This window comes from Lygodium microphyllum, chromosome 26 (assembly GCF_053477565.2).
Source record: "Lygodium microphyllum isolate KBCC chromosome 26, Lygodium_microphyllum_v1.1.10, whole genome shotgun sequence".
Taxonomy (NCBI): Eukaryota; Viridiplantae; Streptophyta; class Polypodiopsida; order Schizaeales; family Lygodiaceae; genus Lygodium; species Lygodium microphyllum.
Window position 1 is genome coordinate 6,422,463 of NC_141160.1, and position 19,912 is coordinate 6,442,374.

Below are 19,912 nucleotides of genomic sequence, written 5' to 3' on the forward strand. Positions count from 1 at the left end.
TACCAAGTGCAACATTGAAAATCCATGCTTGAATGCCATGATTCACTCACATGCGATTGTTAAATTCGATTGCTTTGCCACATTTGAAAACTTTTATTTAAAATGCTAATATAACAAAGTGAAGCTTGAGTGCTTTCTTTATCAAATTTTTTTCTCAATTGCCAAAGGCATGCTCAAATCCACAAAGTACACTTGAGTGATTTGGATTCCAAGGGGCCATTGGCCCAATTCTCATCTAAATAAGCTGATGCAAAACAAGTAAGTTGATGTGCAAAGCAGTCGAATGCTATCGTATAGCGGTCAAGTCAACAACATCATATAGTGCCTTATCATAGCCATGATGAGCAATATGCTACCGGCTAATGCCTTATCATAGCCAAGTTGAAATTGATGAGCATCTTTATAAGGCACTTTGGACCTACAAAACTACGTATAAGTTAACAATGCAAAATACATCATTCAGCTTGGTTTATGAACCAACACTATCTTTCCTATCAGTGAAGAGCTCTCTACTCTACGAGTAGCTCTCCCGTTAAGGTTAGAAGTAGATAAATCATTGAAACGCAAGATTTTACAATTAGTGAAGTTAGATGAGGAGCAACTATTAGCTTAACAAAGTTTAGAAACAATAAAAAAACATCGCAAAGTTTGTCATGATAAAAAAATCAAAGTATGATAGTATAAAGAGTATGATTTAGTTTTACTTTAAGGCATCCGCTATTACAAATTCGATGGGAAGCTTAAAATTTGTTGTTTATGACCTTTTAAGGTTATTAAGGTTTCTAATAATGGATCTATAGGTGTGTAAGTTATTAATGCCAAAAATGATATTTTTAGGGTTAATGTTTGAGAGCGGAATTTAGGTGACGGGAAGTGCTTAAAAATAGCTAAAAAATTATGAATATCAAGGGAAAAATATTCACTGTCAAAGGCGGCGGCTCGATCTAAGACGATTTTAAGCGCCAAAGTGCTTTAAAGGCGCCCGAGTGACACTTGTTGATTTTTCATAATTTTTCAAACAGTCGTGCGGGTTGACACGAGCTACTGGCCAATGCGGGATGCTAAGCTGGACGCCCAGGATTTTTCAGAGCTCAATTCCGAGTCCGGACGGGGAAATGGCCAAGAAACCGGTCAAGATGCGAAGAGGTGGACAAAATTTGGCCAAAATGGGCAAGTGACCCTTGGGAGCCCAAAATTTAAATGTAGCATGACATTTCACATGAAAGAAGATGCATGAAATCGTGGAGAAGGCGTGAGCAGGAGGGCGCCGATTTTTGCGCCCTCTTGTTGATCATGCTTCTCCCTGGCTGTGAGCAACCCCCCCCAATGATCATGGGCATTCATTTCCCTCTGGATGCAGACTCTATCGCCGCCCTTTGCTCGCGCAATGATGCCCTCTTTGGAGAATTCTGATTTCAGTCTTTCTCTCTCCTCCCTCTCTCTCTTCTAAAGGCAAGTTCATATGGGGAGAAGAAGGAAGAAGAAAGAATGGTGGAGGCTTGTCCGGCATGGATCGGATTGCTCCACGGGCTGGAAATGGTGATTCGTGATTGTGCTGGACATGAAGTGCTGCTGGTTTCCAAATCTACAGCCATGGACATGAAACCCGAAACACGCAAATAAGCGGTAATTTAAAATTTTCAAAGGAAATTTGAGCATTGATGGGTTTTGATGGATGAAATGTTGTTATGTGGGATAAAAATTGTTCATGATACTGTTTTCTATGAGTTCTTGCTGGTCATGATCAAAAAATCAGAAAAATATGCATTTTGTGGTTCAAAATAATATGTTAAAACACGAAAAACATGAAAAAACAAAGGAAAATGAGGGTTTTTGGCATAAAAATGGGAAAGTGAATAGGAACATCAACTAAACTTTCATTTTTCTGCAAGAAGGAACTAAGGGCCATAGCCCATAACCTGTTCTTAATTTTCAGCAATTAAATAATGCATAAAAATAAGGGAAAATACAAGAAAATGGTGGAAAAACCCTAAAAAATAGGGAAAAAATACATTTTGGGTTCCGAAAAATAAGGATAAATAAGAGCAATGTTTGTGAATGCTTGTGGGGCCTGAAGCATGAGGATTTGCCTCAGTTCAACCCCACCTTCTTGTTCTAGTGTGTCTTTTTCTGTTTTTTCCACATAAAATGATGGTGAAATACCCTATAAATCTATCCAACGATGCAATACTTAAACGGGGAAGGGTAGAGAAGTTGAAATATGTCTAAATGCCGTGTGAAATGATGGGAAAGTTGCTGATTTCTATGCATAGCATTTAGGACGGATGATAATTAAAATTAAGAGCTTAGTAGCACGAGGATCACCTCGGTGCTAGGCCCATGCAACGAAGCACGAACGGTAGTTGGAAACCATTAAAAGAATGATTTGCACTTGTGCACGATACTGTTTTGCTAAATGTTTGAGCACTAGGCATCCACCAAATGCATAGAGCATGAAAAGAATTTAAAAGTGTCAGTGATCAGCTCCTGGACATGCATTGCAATTGGTTTATGAGGACACGACCTACGATGAGAGGCAGTGAGGTACCCATGTTGTAGGATAGTCGTGGGATCCTAAAGGGGAAAACAAGTGAGGACAATGGTACATTCCTGGACACGCTTATTTGGTACCTTGAGCGACGTTTGTGCGAAATGTCTAAATGTTGAGCGACGCATTGAGGGACCAATCCCCAAGGTGTAGGAGAGTCGCAGAGGGTTGACGGCATTTAGCTGTAGGAGGAACCCCATGTGTATGTGATTCGAGCCTTTTGGCTATGTGAAAGGGACTCCCTCTGAGGAGTAATATTGGGTTAGGATCAGTTGGACTACAACGTATTACAAACGCAATGTTTAGGAAGGCAGAGATTTTGATAGACGCTCCTGGCCGCGAGGCCGAGGGGTTGTCTTGTGCATAGTGACGAGGTCCGGCTAGTGCATGAGCCAGTGCCGGCCCGTTTTTAGGTCCATCAGTGGTGCGTCTGCCGGGAGCCGCTTAAAAGTGGCGGTTCTCGAATCCTGGTTGTTTAAGGACCAACTAGCAGTTTATGCCAGAGGATACTGAGATTGATCCGTTATTTATTGATAAGCATCGTCTAGCAGAAATCCAAAAGCAAGAAAGAGACGAAAGAGCTAGGCGACGTGCTGAAATTTTTAGGAGATATTCCCCTAAGCGTAGCGGTGCTGAACCCTTACGAGGGAGTGGATCTAGTGGTCTTAGGACCACAAGCAGTAAGTTAGGAGAAGGCGGAAGCTCTAGTGCTCCCCTTCCTTCTATAAGCCAGTCCACGTCAAGTACGGGAAGTGTAACCCCACCGTCCCCTATTCCTAGTGCAAATCCAATCCTCGTCATGGCGCAGCCTATTGCAATTCCAGCAGGAACGACGGATTTGCCGGCTCTAGGTTACCCGCTACCCATTTTTTATGGGTTAGTTGAGGAAGATGCGGAACTCCACATTAGGGAGTTTCAAAAGCTGATGTTTAACTGTCGCATTCAAGAGGAAGGACATTTGATGATGTTCTTCAATATGACTCTCAAAGGAAGAGCCGCTATATGGTATCATGGTTTAGAAGCCGGAACCATATTGAACATTGATGCATTTTATGGAGCTTTTCGAAGGGAGTTTGCCCCTGAAAGGGGTGGGCAATATTGGTTGCGTGTACTCAACGTGACCCGCCAAGAACCACACGAAGATATTGTGCTTATGCGAAGAAGATAAAAGAGGTTTTCCGTAAGTTGGACACCTCTATCCCTATCCGCGCAGCTGCCCAATTGCAATATTTCCTACATGGTTTGGACTTTAATATCCAATTGCAGTTGAGTAGTGTTCCCTTGGGGGATATAGATACTGCCATTACACGAGCACAAGAGGTGGAATCCCGACTACAAGCAGCCTATGCTTCTCGCGGCAATTCGAATATGGGTTTAGTATTGGGAAACAATGTGGCAATGACCAATGGCAGTAGTGGTCAAGGGATAGCGATGGCTAATCCTAATGGGAGAGGGCACATGATGCAGAATGTCCCTTTATTACCAGCTCCCCCTAGCATGTCGATGCCTGCGGGCAGTCAAATGGCTCCAAGTAGTGGAGGCCATGCGGTCAATTCTAACACCATGCCTGTAGCTCAACAGCCTGTGCCTAATCGAATTGTTAGGCCGATTGAACGACATGGTAATGACCAAGGCTATGAGTCGAGTTCTTCCAATGTTCTTGGCGAGGTTAAGGACATGATGAAGCATTATACCGACATGATTACGGAGCAGTATCGACAAATAGCTGTTGATGTCAACTTCCTAAAAAAACAACAAAATTTGATAGGAAGTAGATACCCGGAGGAGGGTGCACCTTCGAGGTTTAGTTGCAAATGGTGTGGTGGGCAGCACTATCCAAGGAATTGCCCAAATGTTAAGTGCGACATTTGTGGAAAATCTGGCCATTTAGCAGCTACTTGCTGGAGTAAGATCAGTTCCCTCCAGCGAGGAAGTCGGCAACCAGGGCCTGTTAATCATTGTGCCCAAGGAAATGACTCCCAGCCAAAAAATGGGCCTAAATAAATACTTCAACGACCAAAGACTACAGTGGAGGAGCTACCAAGTGGTAGTGGGGTTAGTTTGATTGAGGCTGTACGCGTTAATGATGCTGAAACCTCTAATCTGCGAGCTGTTCTTACAAGAGGTCAAAAGGGTAGAGGAGCCGACAGGGATAAGCCTGTCGACGGAAACCCTAAACAAGGCGACAAAGGAACGCAAGTTTTGGATCCTGCCATGGAAGGGGGACCTTTGAAGCCCGTGGAAAGTAAAGCCGATAAGGAACCACCAAAGAAGAAGGTGAAAGTTAAGAAAGAGGCAATAAAGCCGGTTCAGCGACCTAAAGAGCGGATGGTTTGGCGTGAAAAGCGAGCTCTATCGAACTATCATGAATTCGATTTGGCAAGCTCTCTTTGCGAAGTCAAGCCGGATGTGAATCTTTTACAGCTTATTAAGCTTTCCCCAGGAGTACGTAAGGAATTTAGAAAGATCCTACGTACCGGGTATATTGTAGAACCTTTGGGTATTGCGCGAGTTGGTGATGACTGGTTCGAGCATGCTGAGAAGCATTGCCCAAGGGTTGCAGCCTATGTCGATGGGATATTAGTAGATTATGCCATTGTCGACACGGGATCGTCTGTTAACATTATGAGTTCTGAACTGATGGAAAGGTTGGGTCTTGCGATTCAGAAAGATACCTCCACAATTCTCAGAATGGCAGATGATAGTTTGAGACAGCCAGAAGGCTGCATTACTAAGGTCCATGTCACTGTTGCAAATGTAGAATGCATGTTGGACTTTAGGGTGATTCGTTTTGCAGGGCGGCCAAGTTACCAAGTACTACTTGGACGACCTTGGATCTTGCAAGTAGACTGCCAAGTGGATATACCTGCCGGTCGACTGATATTCGGCAGAGGTGCCCAGCGTGTGGTGGTTGATGCTTATCCTGAGTCCCCGCAGAGTGAGAGAGCTCCTCTATCTTCTACAGAATTGGAGACATTAGAAGATTTATCTGGCAGTGAGACATCATCGAGTGATGAGTCCAAAGAGGGATCCACCACGGAGGACATCTATCAGATCACTTTGAATGAGCCGATAGAGGGCCAAGATCGTATAAGAGATGCAGATGTCATCGAGCTAGACCTTGGTACTCTTGGTGATTCACGGCCAATCAAATTAGGTTCTATGCTCAGCACAGCAGAAAGGGAGGACTATGTGGCCTTGATCCAGGAATTCCGTGATATTTTTGCCTAGAGTTATGATGAGTTGAGAGGCATTCCTCCTAGCCTTGCTGTTCATACAATTCCGTTGAAAGAGGGCAGTCGTCCTGTACAGCAGAAAGTAAGGCGTATGCCTTTCGAATTGAGGGACGGCCTGTTTGAAGAGTTACAGAAGCTTCGAGAAGCGGGTTTGATTTTTCCTGTGCAACACACGGAATGGTGTTCGCCAGTTGTGATTAGAAAGAAGAAGAATAATCAGATCCGTTTATGTGTAGACTTTAGGGAGCTGAATAAGCACACAGTTAAGGACTATTACCCGTTGCCATTTATTGACCAGATTTTGGATCAATTAGCGGGTAGGGAGATATATTCGTTTATGGATTGCTTTGCAGGATATAACCAAATGGCAATTGCAGAAGAGGATAAGTTGAAAACAACTTTCATCACTGTATTTGGTACTTTTGCGTACCATGTGATGGCCTTTGGTTTATGCAATGCGCCTGGTTCGTGGCAACGAACAGCAGATAAGACATTCGGTGACATATCCCCTGAAGAGTTGAAGGTGTTTATTGATGACTTAGGGGCTGCCACCGTGAGAGCAAGGCAGTTGATCATTTTAAGAAAATGCTTTGAGCGCTGTAGACAATTTTGCATCGCCCTAAACCCACGGAAGTGTGTTTTTAGAGTACCTTATGGGCTATTGCTGGGTCATGTGGTCAGTTCGGTAGGAATTGCGACAGACCCCGAGAAGGTCAAAGTTATAGTTGCCATGGGTCCACCACGCACTCCGAAAGAGGTTCATAGCTTTCTGTCTTCGGTTGGTTACTACCGTAGATTCATCAACGCCTTAGCAGAAAGAACGTTGCCACTTACAAATTTATTGTCCTTTAGCTGTTCGTTTGTATGGGGTGACCCTTGTAAGGTAGCATTCGAGGATGTGAAACAAGAGCTAGCAAGAGCGCCCGTTTTAAAAGCACCTAAAAGAGGTGAGGTGTTCTATATATTCTCAGCAGCCACCATGTATAGTATCAGCTGCTGTTTAGCCCAAATTTGGGAAGAGAAGTGGTACCACCCGATTGCTTTTGCTAGTCGGAAGCTGGGGGTATCCGAAATCAATTACACCTACATGGAGAAGCTGTGTCTGGCAATGGTCTTTGGGACCAAGAAGTTCAGGCATTACATTCTCTATGAGAAAGTCGTGCTTTATACGAAGGCGGAGGGACTTTGACTATTGATGAATAAGTTACAGCCGCCTGATCGTTTAGCGAAGTGGTTAATCACTTTGCAGGAATTTGATTATGAAATCAAGAGTAAGCCACCAAGGTTGCAAGGCATCGTGGAATGTCTTGTGGACTTTGGGGAGCCGAAAGAATCTGTGGCTGAAGGTAGTGATATGGAGTGGTTATTTAAAATAGATACGACATCTATTCCCTCCTGGTATGCTGCAATAACGCATTATTTATCAACGGGAGAGGTGGGATCCGAATTATCTAAGGCTGAGAAAAGGAAAATTAAGCAGCAAGCGTTAAAGTTTGCATTGATCGCAGGTACATTATATCGGCAAGGGGTTGATGACATCTATCGCCGGTGTGTGATGCCTGACGAGGTGCCATTCATTTTGGAAGAGTGCCATGATTCTGCTTGCGGTGGCCATTTTGCTGGACGGCTTACAGCACAGAAGGCTTTAAGAGCAGGTTATTGGTGGCCTGCCATCTTCTAGGATGTGTTTGCGTATGTTAAGCGATGCGATATTTGCCAACGACATGATAGTCAAGAGAATAGGAAACGACCACTCACCCCTATTATGGCGATACTTCCATTTGAGAAGTGGGGAATAGACTTTGTGGGTCCTATTACTCCGTCATCGACTACGCAAAAGCGGTACATCATTGTAGCAACTGACTACTTCACAAAGTGGTCAGAAGCACGTGCAACAAGGAAAGATGATGCTAAAGAAACTGCTAGTTTCCTTTTAGAGCAGATAATATGCCAGTTTGGTCCAACGAAAGAATTAGTGTCGGACCGCGGAACCCATTTCCTAAATAAGGTGATCAAAGGTTTGACAGAGTTGTGGCACATCAAGCATAACAAGACAACCCGATATAATCCGCAAGCCAATGGGCAAGTCGAAAGCACCAACAAGCAGCTTGTGGGCATCCTGTCCAAAATTGTTTCAGAAAAGAAACGGGATTGGGATAAAAAGTTATACGTGGCAGTGTGGGCTTATAATACGACTTTCAAACGAGCCACTGGCCATACCCCGTTCAAGTTAGTATATGGGGAGGAGTGTGTTTTGCCTTTAGAAATTGAGCTGCCGACTATTCGGTTTGCCATCAATCATTCTTTGAGCGGTGAAGATGCACTTTTTGAGCGCTTGACGACACTGGCACATTTAGATGAGCTTAAGTTGCAGAGCTTATTGCACCAAGAAGTGGCAAAGCGCCGAATGAAGCAGCTACATGACCTCAAAGCCAAGAAATACACCTTCAAGAAAGGACAGCTTGTTCTGTATTATGACGCACGACGAGAATTATTCCCAGGCAAGCTAGAACCCAAATGGAATGGGCCCTATAGGATCGTTAGAATAGGAAAGAATAATTCTACAGTGTTGTTAGCTGACCTTGAGGGGATAGAATTTAAAAATAAGGTTAATCTTAATAAGATTAAACCTTATTACTTCTGATTGTACTAATGCTATGACTGCCTTGCAGGTCTAGGCAAGATCGATCAAACATCTGCAAGGAAATCGTGATAGAGGTTGATGGGTCGTCTGATCCCTTATTTAGAACACCCATATTTAGAACAGAGGTATCATCAGGGGAAGCTCATTTGGTGGAGCAAAGGATACAAGGTGATTGAGCAAGAAGGCGGGACATTTATTTGGGAAATCAAGGTCTTCTGCCATTACTGCCTACAAATTTTGACGAGCATCCCTGTTGAATTCAATGATGATGGAGGGATGGAGCCTACAGTCCACCCGTTGAATATGCTGAATTTCGATTACCATAATTACGAGTAGAGTTCAGGATGGCGGGATATGTAAACCCTTTATGGACGTACACATTGTACTTTGATGGGGCGTCCAGGGGTGCATGTAAAAAAGGAAGTGTAAGAGTTGTCATCCGAGACCCCCGACGACGCATTGTCATGAAGTTAGCTGCTTATCTCGGGGCGAATTTTACTAATAATATGGCCGAATACAAAGCCCTGATCATGGGTTTGAATATTGCAAAGAAGGGTGGTATCCGCCAGTTGTTGGTAAAAGGGGACTCTCAGTTGGTTTTAAATCAACTCAATGGGACGTACATGGTACGAAACCCCATCCTTTGTATGTACCATCATACTGCCATAGCCCTGCTAGACGAATTCGATAGAGTGTCTTTTCAGCTGATTCCACGGAATTGGAATCAGTTTGCCGATTCATTGGCTAATTTTGCGTATGAAGAAGACCTCTTCTTTAATTGTGGCCCTTGTCCCGATATATCTATTGATGATGAGACAGGACCTGGTTGCTTGTGGGGTATGCTTTCTGAACATGCCCTCTTTGGCAGACGATGGTTGATCTGGGTGATGCAGAGGGTAAGCGAGACTCATCTGCCTTTATTATCTTGGACCCACAGACTGGTTAGACGACATGTGATGCGAACACCTCTTGCGATATATGCAGGGAGGATAGGTCATAATTTAATGCACTTAGTATAGGGCTACGAGCCTCTATTCCCCTGGGAATAGTATGCTTTGATGTCTATCATGGTTGTTCCCAGGTGGATGTTCTACATAGTATTGTTTTATTTCATTAGGCCAAGAGGGCCGATTCAGTTTTATAGCAAAGTCATGTCTGATTTCATTAGGCCAAGAGGGCCATTTCCCTGTCTAGTGCAGGAACGTTTAATTGGGTTTTTGTTTTAGTATTGTGCTGGACAGATTTCGTGGTTAGTGGAATTTGGTGGAGCCTGGAGGAGCCTTTGCTGCGATGGAAGCTTCTTGTGGTCAATCCAGGTGATATTTCTCCTTTACGACTACCTTTCCTTCCTGTTATATGTGTATTTGTACTTGTCGAGGGGACACATTTTTGTTGGGGACCGGCAACCAAGGCATGAAGTCCCAGGTTTAGGCTAAGTATGTTTGAGGGAGGTCGGAGTAGTCATTGCCTCCTGTAAAGACATTGTTAGACATTGAAAGACCTGTTTGAGAAGGAAGTCCTAGTGGCCCTGTTCTGCCAGCCTGCTAGGCAGCCGTCCTAGGCGTTCTTGTTAGTAGTGAGGCAGTTAGAGAAGCCTGCTAGAAGATAATAATAATGATGCCAAGAAATCCTGAATATCCTAAAAGATGAATATAAATACGAAGGTGTGTAAAAAGGGGTTCTAACCCCTCTCAAAGAAAAGCAAAGAAAAGAAATGAAATGAAAATATATAAGCCGTTGCTCATTGCCTTGCGAAGGCCTGGTAGGCTCCTGGGGACGAGTCAGACCCGGGGCCGATACCTTGTCTTCCTAGGGGTGGCTTCTTGCTGGATAAATAATACCAAAACAAGGAAGGGTGGAGCGAAAATAAAAGTGAGCGTTAGAAAAGGATTAAGTGTCGCCTTGCGAGGGCTTGGTAGGTTCTTGGGTGCCGAGACAGGTCCTGAGACCGATGCCCTGTTCTCCTTGGGTCACTACGCTCAGCTCCCTCCTTTTTACATGCCCAAGTATGTTCATCCAATACAAACCCCAAAAGAAGACATGTACTGGAAGAAAGTACACTTTGATCAGGCTATAGGAGTCCTCGCCTTGTAGGAGCTCCTAGTTGTGTTGTCTTTAGTTGGTCAGTAGTTCCGACTACCACTTAGGGCAACCTCTTTGACAGTTCTTTTTAGTTTGGCTGTGTTGGAGCAGCTGGTTAGTGACTCGCTTCGGATCTTCTATTAAATGATGCTAGGCCTACTCCTTGTGGATGTTATGCATTGGTTCTGCCAGGGGTAGGGGGAGCATTGTGCTGAGTTTTATGATGATAATTGTTTTGTATCAGTTTGATGCTTCTTTGGTTGTTTATGTGCAGATATGTTCGTAGATTCGACGGGCTGTGTCGCCCTATCCCGTGGTCGCCAATGAGAGCGGAATTAGGTGACGGGAAGTGCTTAAAAATAGCTAAAAATTATGAATATCAAGGGAAAAATATTCACTGTCAAAGGCGGCGGCTCGATCTAGGACGATTTTAAGCGCCAAAGTGCTTTAAAGGCGCCCGAGTGACACTTGTTGATTTTTCATAATTTTTCAGATAGTCGTGCGGGTTGACACGAGCTACTGGCCAATGCGGGATGCTAAGCCGGACGCCCAGGATTTTTCAGAGCTCGATTCCGAGTCCGGACGGGGAAATGGCCAAGAAACCGGTCAAGATGCGAAGAGGTGGACAAAATTTGGCCAAAATGGGCAAGTGACCCTTGGGAGCCCAAAATTTAAATGTAGCATGACATTTCACATGAAAGAAGATGCATGAAATCGTGGAGAAGGCGTGAGCAGGAGGGCGCCGATTTTTGCGCCCTCTTGTTGATCATGCTTCTCCCTGGCTGTGAGCAACCCCCCCCAATGATCATGGGCATTCATTTCCCTCTGGATGCAGACTCTATCGCCGCCCTTTGCTCGCGCAATGATGCCCTCTTTGGAGAATTCTGATTTCAGTCTTTCTCTCTCCTCCCTCTCTCTCTTCTAAAGGCAAGTTCATGTGGGGAGAAGAAGGAAGAAGAAAGAATGGTGGAGGCTTGTCCGGCATGGATCGGATTGCTCCACGGGCTGGAAATGGTGATTCGTGATTGTGCTGGACATGAAGTGCTGCTGGTTTCCAAATCTACAGCCATGGACATGAAACCTGAAACACGCAAATAAGCGGTAATTTAAAATTTTCAAAGGAAATTTGAGCATTGAGGGGTTTTGATGGATGAAATGTTGTTCATGTGGGATAAAAATTGTTCATGATACTGTTTTCTATGAGTTCTTGCTGGTCATGATCAAAAAATCAGAAAAATATGCATTTTGTGGTTCAAAATAATATGTTAAAACACGAAAAACATGAAAAAACAAAGGAAAATGAGGGTTTTTGGCATAAAAATGGGAAAGTGAATAGGAACATCAACTAAACTTTCATTTTTCTGCAAGAAGGAACTAAGGGCCACAGCCCATAACCTGTTCTTAATTTTCAGCAATTAAATAATGCATAAAAATAAGGGAAAATACAAGAAAATGGTGGAAAAACCCTAAAAAATAGGGAAAATTTACATTTTGGGTTCCGAAAAATAAGGATAAATAAGAGAAATGTTTGTGAATGCTTGTGGGGCCTGAAGCATAAGGATTTGCCTCAGTTCAACCCCACCTTCTTGTTCTAGTGTGTCTTTTTCTGTTTTTTCCACATAAAATGATGGTGAAATACCCTATAAATCTATCCAACGATGCAATACTTAACGGGGAAGGGTAGAGAAGTTGAAATATGTCTAAATGCCGTGTGAAATGATGGGAAAGTTGCTGATTTCTATGCATAGCATTTAGGACGGATGATAATTAAAATTAAGAGCTTAGTAGCACGAGGATCACCTCGGTGCTAGGCCCATGCAACGAAGCACGAACGGTAGTTGGAAACCTTTAAAAGAATGATTTGCACTTGTGCACGATACTGTTTTGCTAAATGTTTGAGCACTAGGCATCCACCAAATGCATAGAGCATGAAAAGAATTTAAAAGTATCAGTGATCAGCTCCTGGACATGCATTGCAATTGGTTTATGAGGACACGACCTACGATGAGAGGCAGTGAGGTACCCATGTTGTAGGATAGTCGTGGGATCCTAAAGGGGAAAACAAGTGAGGACAATGGTACATTCCTGGACACGCTTATTTGGTACCTTGAGCGACGTTTGTGCGAAATGTCTAAATGTTGAGCGACGCATCGAGGGGCCAATCCCCAAGGTGTAGGAGAGTCGCAGAGGGTTGACGGCATTCAGCTGTAGGAGGAACCCCATGTGTATGTGATTCGAGCCTTTTGGCTATGTGAAAGGGACTCCCTCTGAGGAGTAATATTGGGTTAGGATCAGTTGGACTACAACGTATTACAAACGCAATGTTTAGGAAGGCATAGATTTTGATAGACGCTCCTGGCCACGAGGCCGAGGGGTTGTCTTGTGCATAGTGACGAGGTCCGGCTAGTGCATGAGCTAGTGCCGGCCCGTTTTTAGGTCCATCAATGTTATATGACTTAAATAGTTTGTGATTTAGAATTAGCAAGCTATACTTATATTAGTGATAACCCTTGACTAATTTGACTTTTGGACTTCTTCTTCTTTTTTTAGGGGGGGTTCTTAATGGAATGCAAGTATGGATTTTTTGGGATGGAAATGGCTAGCATGGCAATCATGGGCAACATGGCTATAATGGATAGCATGGGATAAATACACCATATGCTATGTATGGGCAGTAAGGTATGTATGGACATCATGGAATGTACAAACAGCAAGGGTTTCATAGGTAGGAAGGCCCTCATGATATGCATGACAAGATTATTCTCACTAAGTACAATGGGCAATGTCCCTCACCATCAGACTTGGAAGAATGGATGTCCAAGTTGGAGTCCTACTTCAATATTTATCCCTGTCGAGGAGTGATGCATGTTTTGGTACTTATTTTGTGGTTATTTTTTTATTACAATATCATCCACCATTTAGTTGTAGACCTTGTTAGTGGCATCCTTATGTATGCATGCATGCATGGTTAGGTGATCCTTTTAGTGTTGTGGACTAGTGATAATTAAGCTCAGATAAGCATATGGCTATGTATGAGAGACTAGAAACAAGGTGAAGATGCATGATGCTCTATAAGGGAATAGTATAGCTGAAGAAAGCTCAGGATAGGAAGGCACATCAAGATTATGACGTGGGCATTTTTTTAATAAATTATTTATTAAAGTCTAACTTGTTAACAATGTAGTGTTGTCTCTAATTTGTATGTAGTTTTGCTATCATTTTCATTTGGGAGCTATTGAATGCTTATACCAACAATCCTTTGGAGTTGCAATGTTAGCATCCATATATAGGTCGTTTCATACCCAACTTAAATCATTGTTCTTTTGCAATTAAAAAAAAGAAACTTCTAATGTGATTATCTAGAATTATTTGGCATTCAAACATCAAATATTATCACAAAACCAAAAGAAAACATAATCGAAAGGCCATGTAAGTAACATAATTAAGACTATATGGGGTTCTACCCACATGGGATGGGACATTAGCACTAGGAAGTGATATTAGGGGATGGTGTGTGTGTATGACTTGGTGGATTTCAATGTATATGTGATTGATTGGGAATCCAATAAGGTTTAATCCCATATATTTGTTACTTTATTTGGCAATGTAAGGTAGCTGAGAGTACAAGGTTCTCTCTAGAAAACTTTGACGAATAGTGGGGTGATGAGAGTTGTTGACCTGGTGGGTATGTTTCTTTGCATTGGCCTAGGGAAGGTGATTGATATCGTGTGCTAGCAAAATTGTTAAGCTAAGATGCTTAAATACTCAACTTATGATTCTCTCTTAATCTTCTATTAATATCCTCTGAGTAAAGATACAAAAGTAAATAAAAATACATAAATTTATTTGGGGTGGGATATTTTGAGATGGAGAATAAATATATATACTCTTTTGTATCTACAAGGATAAGAAAGAAACAGTTCAAAGAAAGAGAAAAAAACACAAACAAGAAAGATTGGAGTTAGGGACCATTTGTTGATTGTTCTAGTAGGACATGGAGGGTTAGAAGTTAAACCATAGGAGTCCCATTTGGTATTGTGGTATTAGCTTGTCTTGTATGGGTTCTTTGATAGGCATTGTACTTATCAATGATGCTATTTCTAAACATTATTTCTAGTAGGAAAGTAGTGTGGCACTTTATTGCCTAGAGGGATTATTGTTACTTAGAGGCCCTAGAACACTTTCTAGTTGGTAAGTTCCATACATTGGATGATGCTATTTTATACACTATAGTGGGGAGAATGTGTAAGGGGAGTGCTAAATTGCACTAGTTTATACAACTCACAAATACATCTATCTATTTCATTTACTTATTTACAACAAATATATAGTGAGTTTTTTCTATCCTTTTCAAAGTCTACTAGGATTTGTTGTGATGTTTAGCAAATCTTGTAGTTGTGCTTACGAGAACATTTCACATTTAAGTGGGGGTAATTATATTTTCTTTATGAAGATGCGTAGTAATGCTTGTGGTAATAGTGCCACTAATGCTAGATGTTTATTGTAACTATATTCGTGAGGACACTTCACAATTAATTAGGGGGGAATAATAACCTAATAATGCCAAAAAGAAATGAAAATTTCCAAACAAATTTGTATCTACTTGATGCATAGGTTGTACTATGGCCGATGGCGTCAACATGAGTACCTTTGCTTGGGCCTCTAGGGGGTGCAATGTGTAAGAGTATGTACAGAGGCTTTTGGCATCCATTACTATTGTGTTGGTACACTAACATGGGGTTTTTTATGGGTGTGGTCTTTCAGGAGCTAGTTCACAATAATTATTATCGCAAGGTGCATGTTGATTATGGGGTATGGGTGCTGACTATGCCTCCTTGGAGCAAAAAGTCATTATCACACAAGTGTCTACAAATTGGAGGTGGATATGCTTGTCAACATAATTGACATGGCAGTTGGTGATAAAGTTGAATGTGCAATCTAGGAGGCCTTTGGTGCCAATGCCCTCGATGTTCGAAAGAATATAGAAGAGGAGCAGGATACTCTTAGTCTCAATAGTGACCATCAATTTGCACTTGGCTAGCAAGGAATAAGGGCATCCTCCATATGGGTTCAACTTTGCATCATTGGGCTACAATTGTGGTTGCCTAAATTGCTCCAACAATAATAGTAAGGATAGACGTTGCAATTGGAGTCCTCATTTATTAGTGCATCAACATAAGGGTTCTAGTTGCAATGAGGCAAAGACAAAGATATGCAATCAGGATAATAGGCTCATCATCCATTTCTAGACTACTAATAGTAATAGCTTTGACATGGATGGTGGTGGGGAATGTTTCAGATGGTAGTAAGGAAAGATAGTGTTATATTGCTCAAATGCTTGTAGAAAGTTTATTCTATTCGCAAGGGGCTCTTTGGATTCACCATGGGTGGTTCATACGAGGGATGACCTAGTGAATAGTATTTCTTTATCTTGTTGCCATTGAAATGGCCAATGGCCGACCACAGTTTCTAGCTCAACATTTCTTGTCCTTCACAGATGTGAAATGGTCTAAGGCCTCTTAATTTAAACTTTTGCTTATGATCTTTAATTGAATGGAGTAAAACAAGGTTCCCCTAATTGAAGGATCTTTGTTTGACATGCTTGTCAAACCAGGCCTTATGTCAAGCTTTTTTTGCAAGTAGGAAAGGAGTAGCTAGTAATCGAGTTTCTATTAAATGCTCAAGCTCTTTGAGGTAATGTTGCCATGCCTTAGTGCCTTCCCATCATTCTTCAACAGCGATTCATAGACTAGGGATCAAAACTTCTACTGACATGATGACATTAGTGCCATAGGTAATGCTTGGTATGTAGTAGTCTTATAAGCTATGTGATAGGGCCAAAAAGTTGCCATGAATTTGTGATCCCAATCTCAGCATCATTGTGATCCTAATCTGAGTGTGATATTGAGATGGTTTTTTTAAGTCACTAATAAGAACTTTGTTTGTAGCCTCAGCTTGGGCAACTGAAGGTAATATGAACTAGACTTTCTATGGATAACCAAGAACATGGATAGGAGGTGCTAAATTACTTTGTTAATGAAGTGGCTCCCTTGATCACTAACGATCTTGATGGGGCATCCAAAGCATGAAATCACTTGCTTCCAGATAAATCGAGCATTGGTTCTTGCATTACTTCTTCACCTAGCCTCTGCCCATTTAGTCATGTATATTGTGGCCACGATAATGTATCGAGCCTGCAAATATTGACAACTTGACTAATAGGTTCTATGAAGTTGATACCCCAGTTCTTGAAAGGTTGGTGGGCAATCACCAATGTGAGTTTCATTTTATCCTTTCTGATTGGTAGCTTTGTCCATCGGCACATCATAGTGTATTTGACAAATTGCATGGCATTATTGGCATCATGTGTGATGCCCTCATGGATTGGAGGGTCATTGGCATTTATATTTGATGGATGATTCACGAGAGGTTGGTTCTTATCATCGGGTGTAGGGCCATGGTAGAAAATAAGGCTACTTGCATCAATTGCCTCGTACATAGGGAAGGGGTTCACAGGCACTTTCTTAGAATAAACACTAGTAGCTTGGAAAGGCCAATAGTTTGTCTTGGTGGAATAGAGAGTCAAGTAGGGATGACATCATCTAGATGGATATCAGCTGGGCCAAATGTTTGTGGTAGGCTATAAACATATGTAGAACATTGAGATAGTTAGTATGGAATGGATGCAAATGAGAATATTGCTATGTAGATGAGTAATTATGATATAATGTTGAGTCCAATTTGTAAGTGTTTAGTTGAGAGCTAGGAATACATCCACACCATCCACATCTAGTTGTGCATTTAGGTCCACATGTGCCTGCACCCATGTCTTGCTTTGGTAAATAAAAGGAGTTGGAGGAATATAAGGAAAGCAACATCTAGTAGCGGTGGGGCAAATGGGATGAAGAAAGACATGATCTGCTCAACGGTACAAGAAGCATCCATAAAGGTCGATGCTAGTTCATGGACACACACATGTTTTTGTCCAAAACAAATGAATGACCAAGTAGCGAAAATGTTCCATTTAATTCTTTCATAAAAATGTTTTGAGTGACCATTTATGCAGATGTTAACCAATATGTTTTATAGTTAGATTCATTAGAGATGTAGTAGTGCATATCATGTTCGCTTGCATCTATTTGAAACAATGTAGCAGTGGCTCATCAAACCTACATTTAACATAACCTACACATAATGTAGTATAGGATAGTGCAATGTGAAGTGGTAGCCAATCAAACACCATTTGTACTTCTATGACCAAGCCACATTCCACATACATTTCTATTAGTATATTGCCTAAGGAAACATCAGGTTATAAAATACAATCTTATAATGCAAAGACGTTGTCCACTTGCATCTATTCTACATAGTTTAACATTTACACATCAAACCTTTCTTTAGCATAACTTGCAAACAATGTAGTCCAGGCGGGTGTGCTACATGTGGCAACCAATCAAGGAATGGCTATCCTTTCATGATTGAGTCACATACATGTCTACCAATATACAACTCAAAGAAAACATCCTCTTATGTAATGCAAACATGTTGTCCTAATTTCCAAATTACAAAATTTTAGCATTGCATCTCTTGACACATCAAGTAGAAGAGGTTATGTGACACCAAACGATCTCTCTTCATTCCCAAAGGCATTTGACAACACTATCCAAGCATAGAAGCATAAAGATAGCCCTTAAGAGGAAGCTCATATAAGGACCTGCTTTAATGTATATACCATTCCATGATCTTCTTCTCCATCTATTTTTACATTGATAATGCATTGTGTTTTGAAGAAACTTGAAAAGTATACGAGGGAATACATCATTGAGATAAAGAGCTACCATATCCCCAATGCTGAATCTATGGAGCTTTGTGGGAGATGGGAATCCTTCCTAAATCTATGCTATTGTGAGAAGTCTCTCAACAGGTTTAAGTGGCGCCCCCCCCTCCCCCCGCCCACCCCCCTTCCTTGACGAGAGAAGTCGGGACTTGCGCAAGCTACAAGGGCTAATGGTGTGGGCAACTTGCATCCCTTTGAAACAAAAATGTAGGATGAGAATGATCCTTTGACACGCTACCCATTCGTACCAATGTATCTTCATCATTGGGGGGCATGTGAGAAGCCATCAACCCCTTTCCAAAATGTGGTTGGACTTCTCATGTTCTAATAGTGCTTGTGTTTACTTGCATGGCTGAGAGAGAGAGAGAGAGAGAGAGAGAGAGAGAGAGAGAGAGAGAGAGAGAGAGAGAGAGAGAGAGAGAGAGAGAGAGAGAGAGAGAGAGAGAGAGAGAGAGAGAGAGAGAGAGAGAGAGAGAGATTACTGGTATTGTCATGAAGAGATCTTCATGATATGAATAGGAATCTACGTAGTTGTTCAACAAGTCAATTGCTGAGAGAACTAGTAATCACCGTCAATATACGAGGTAAAGGGTAAGTGGAGTCCTTGTTGTCAAACCTGATGCCATGTCTCAAGTCTTTAACCAATGTGACTTAGTGGAATCCTGTTGGTCCACGTGTGGCATCACTCTAAGGTTAAACATTAAGATGCAATAAATTGTATTGATTATTCATAGTGACGCATTCATGAAGGCTTCTGTGTTTCAGACGGAGCCTGGTAATTCGACTATCCTCCCTTCAGGCGAAGTAGAGTGCTTGCGTATGCATGTTTTTCTCCATTCTGTTACGGGAAGGCTTGCCAGCAGACCCCTTCTCTGTATTGGGCTCAGACTGGCTCTGGGAGGAGATGAACTTCTCTCTTTACAGAGGGAACCTTCACAAGGTGCCTGATGTCCCACGGCGATGGCCCTTTCCGAAGCCTTCCATGTCATTGCAAGTCTTCCAGAAAGCTATAGCGAAGCGGGACGAATCTTTGCACCGGCTAACGCAGATCGATAATGGCCAGAGAAGTGGTGAAGACGGCGGAAATCCACAGCTTCAGGGAGCTATTGACGATGGAGATGTTGACATGGATACGAGGGACGAAGAGGGTGCCGGATTAAGTGAGTCTCGGAAAAGGAAAAGGGACGATTCTGATATGCCAGATGCTACGCTGGATGATGCCGATGTGAAGACTGCCGAGAAGTCCTGTAAAACAGGAGATGTTGATGCCGATCTCTGTAAAACAGAAGCTATGATGATCGATAATGAAAAAATTGAGAGCATGGACACGGACCAGAAAACAGATACGCCATTGCTGCCTCATCCTGTGTTAGAAATAGCAGAAAATTGCGAGCAGGCTGAGGATCAAAATGCGAGCTCGGGTAAGAATGCTGAATCAATTAGTGTGAACGAAAACGGTGGCAGTATAGTGAGAGAATGCGAGAAGCTTGAAGATGGGTCTGGCAAGCTTGAGGACTGTGGAAAACGAACTGAGCAAGTAAATTTGCTTGTACTGGATACTAGCT

The 19,912-nt window shown here is 42.3% G+C and overlaps 1 protein-coding gene across 16 annotated transcripts in view; it reads left to right on the plus strand.

Moving 5' to 3' along the window:
* Window positions 1-19,094: 19,094 nt before the first annotated feature.
* LOC148012971 (tRNA (Ile)-lysidine synthase) overlaps window positions 19,095-19,912 on the plus strand; it is a 50,775-nt gene continuing 49,957 nt past the window's right edge. For 14 of the 16 annotated variants that reach the window (XM_087667745.1, XM_087667753.1, XM_087667754.1 and 11 more), the window contains exon 1: window positions 19,095-19,896. In XM_087667745.1, coding sequence (XP_087523871.1) covers window positions 19,171-19,896 — 726 coding nt within the window. In that variant the 5' untranslated portion in view covers window positions 19,095-19,170. The remainder of the gene's footprint in view (window positions 19,897-19,912) is intronic. The other 2 variants (XM_087667759.1, XM_087667758.1) reach the window with 1 other exon arrangement.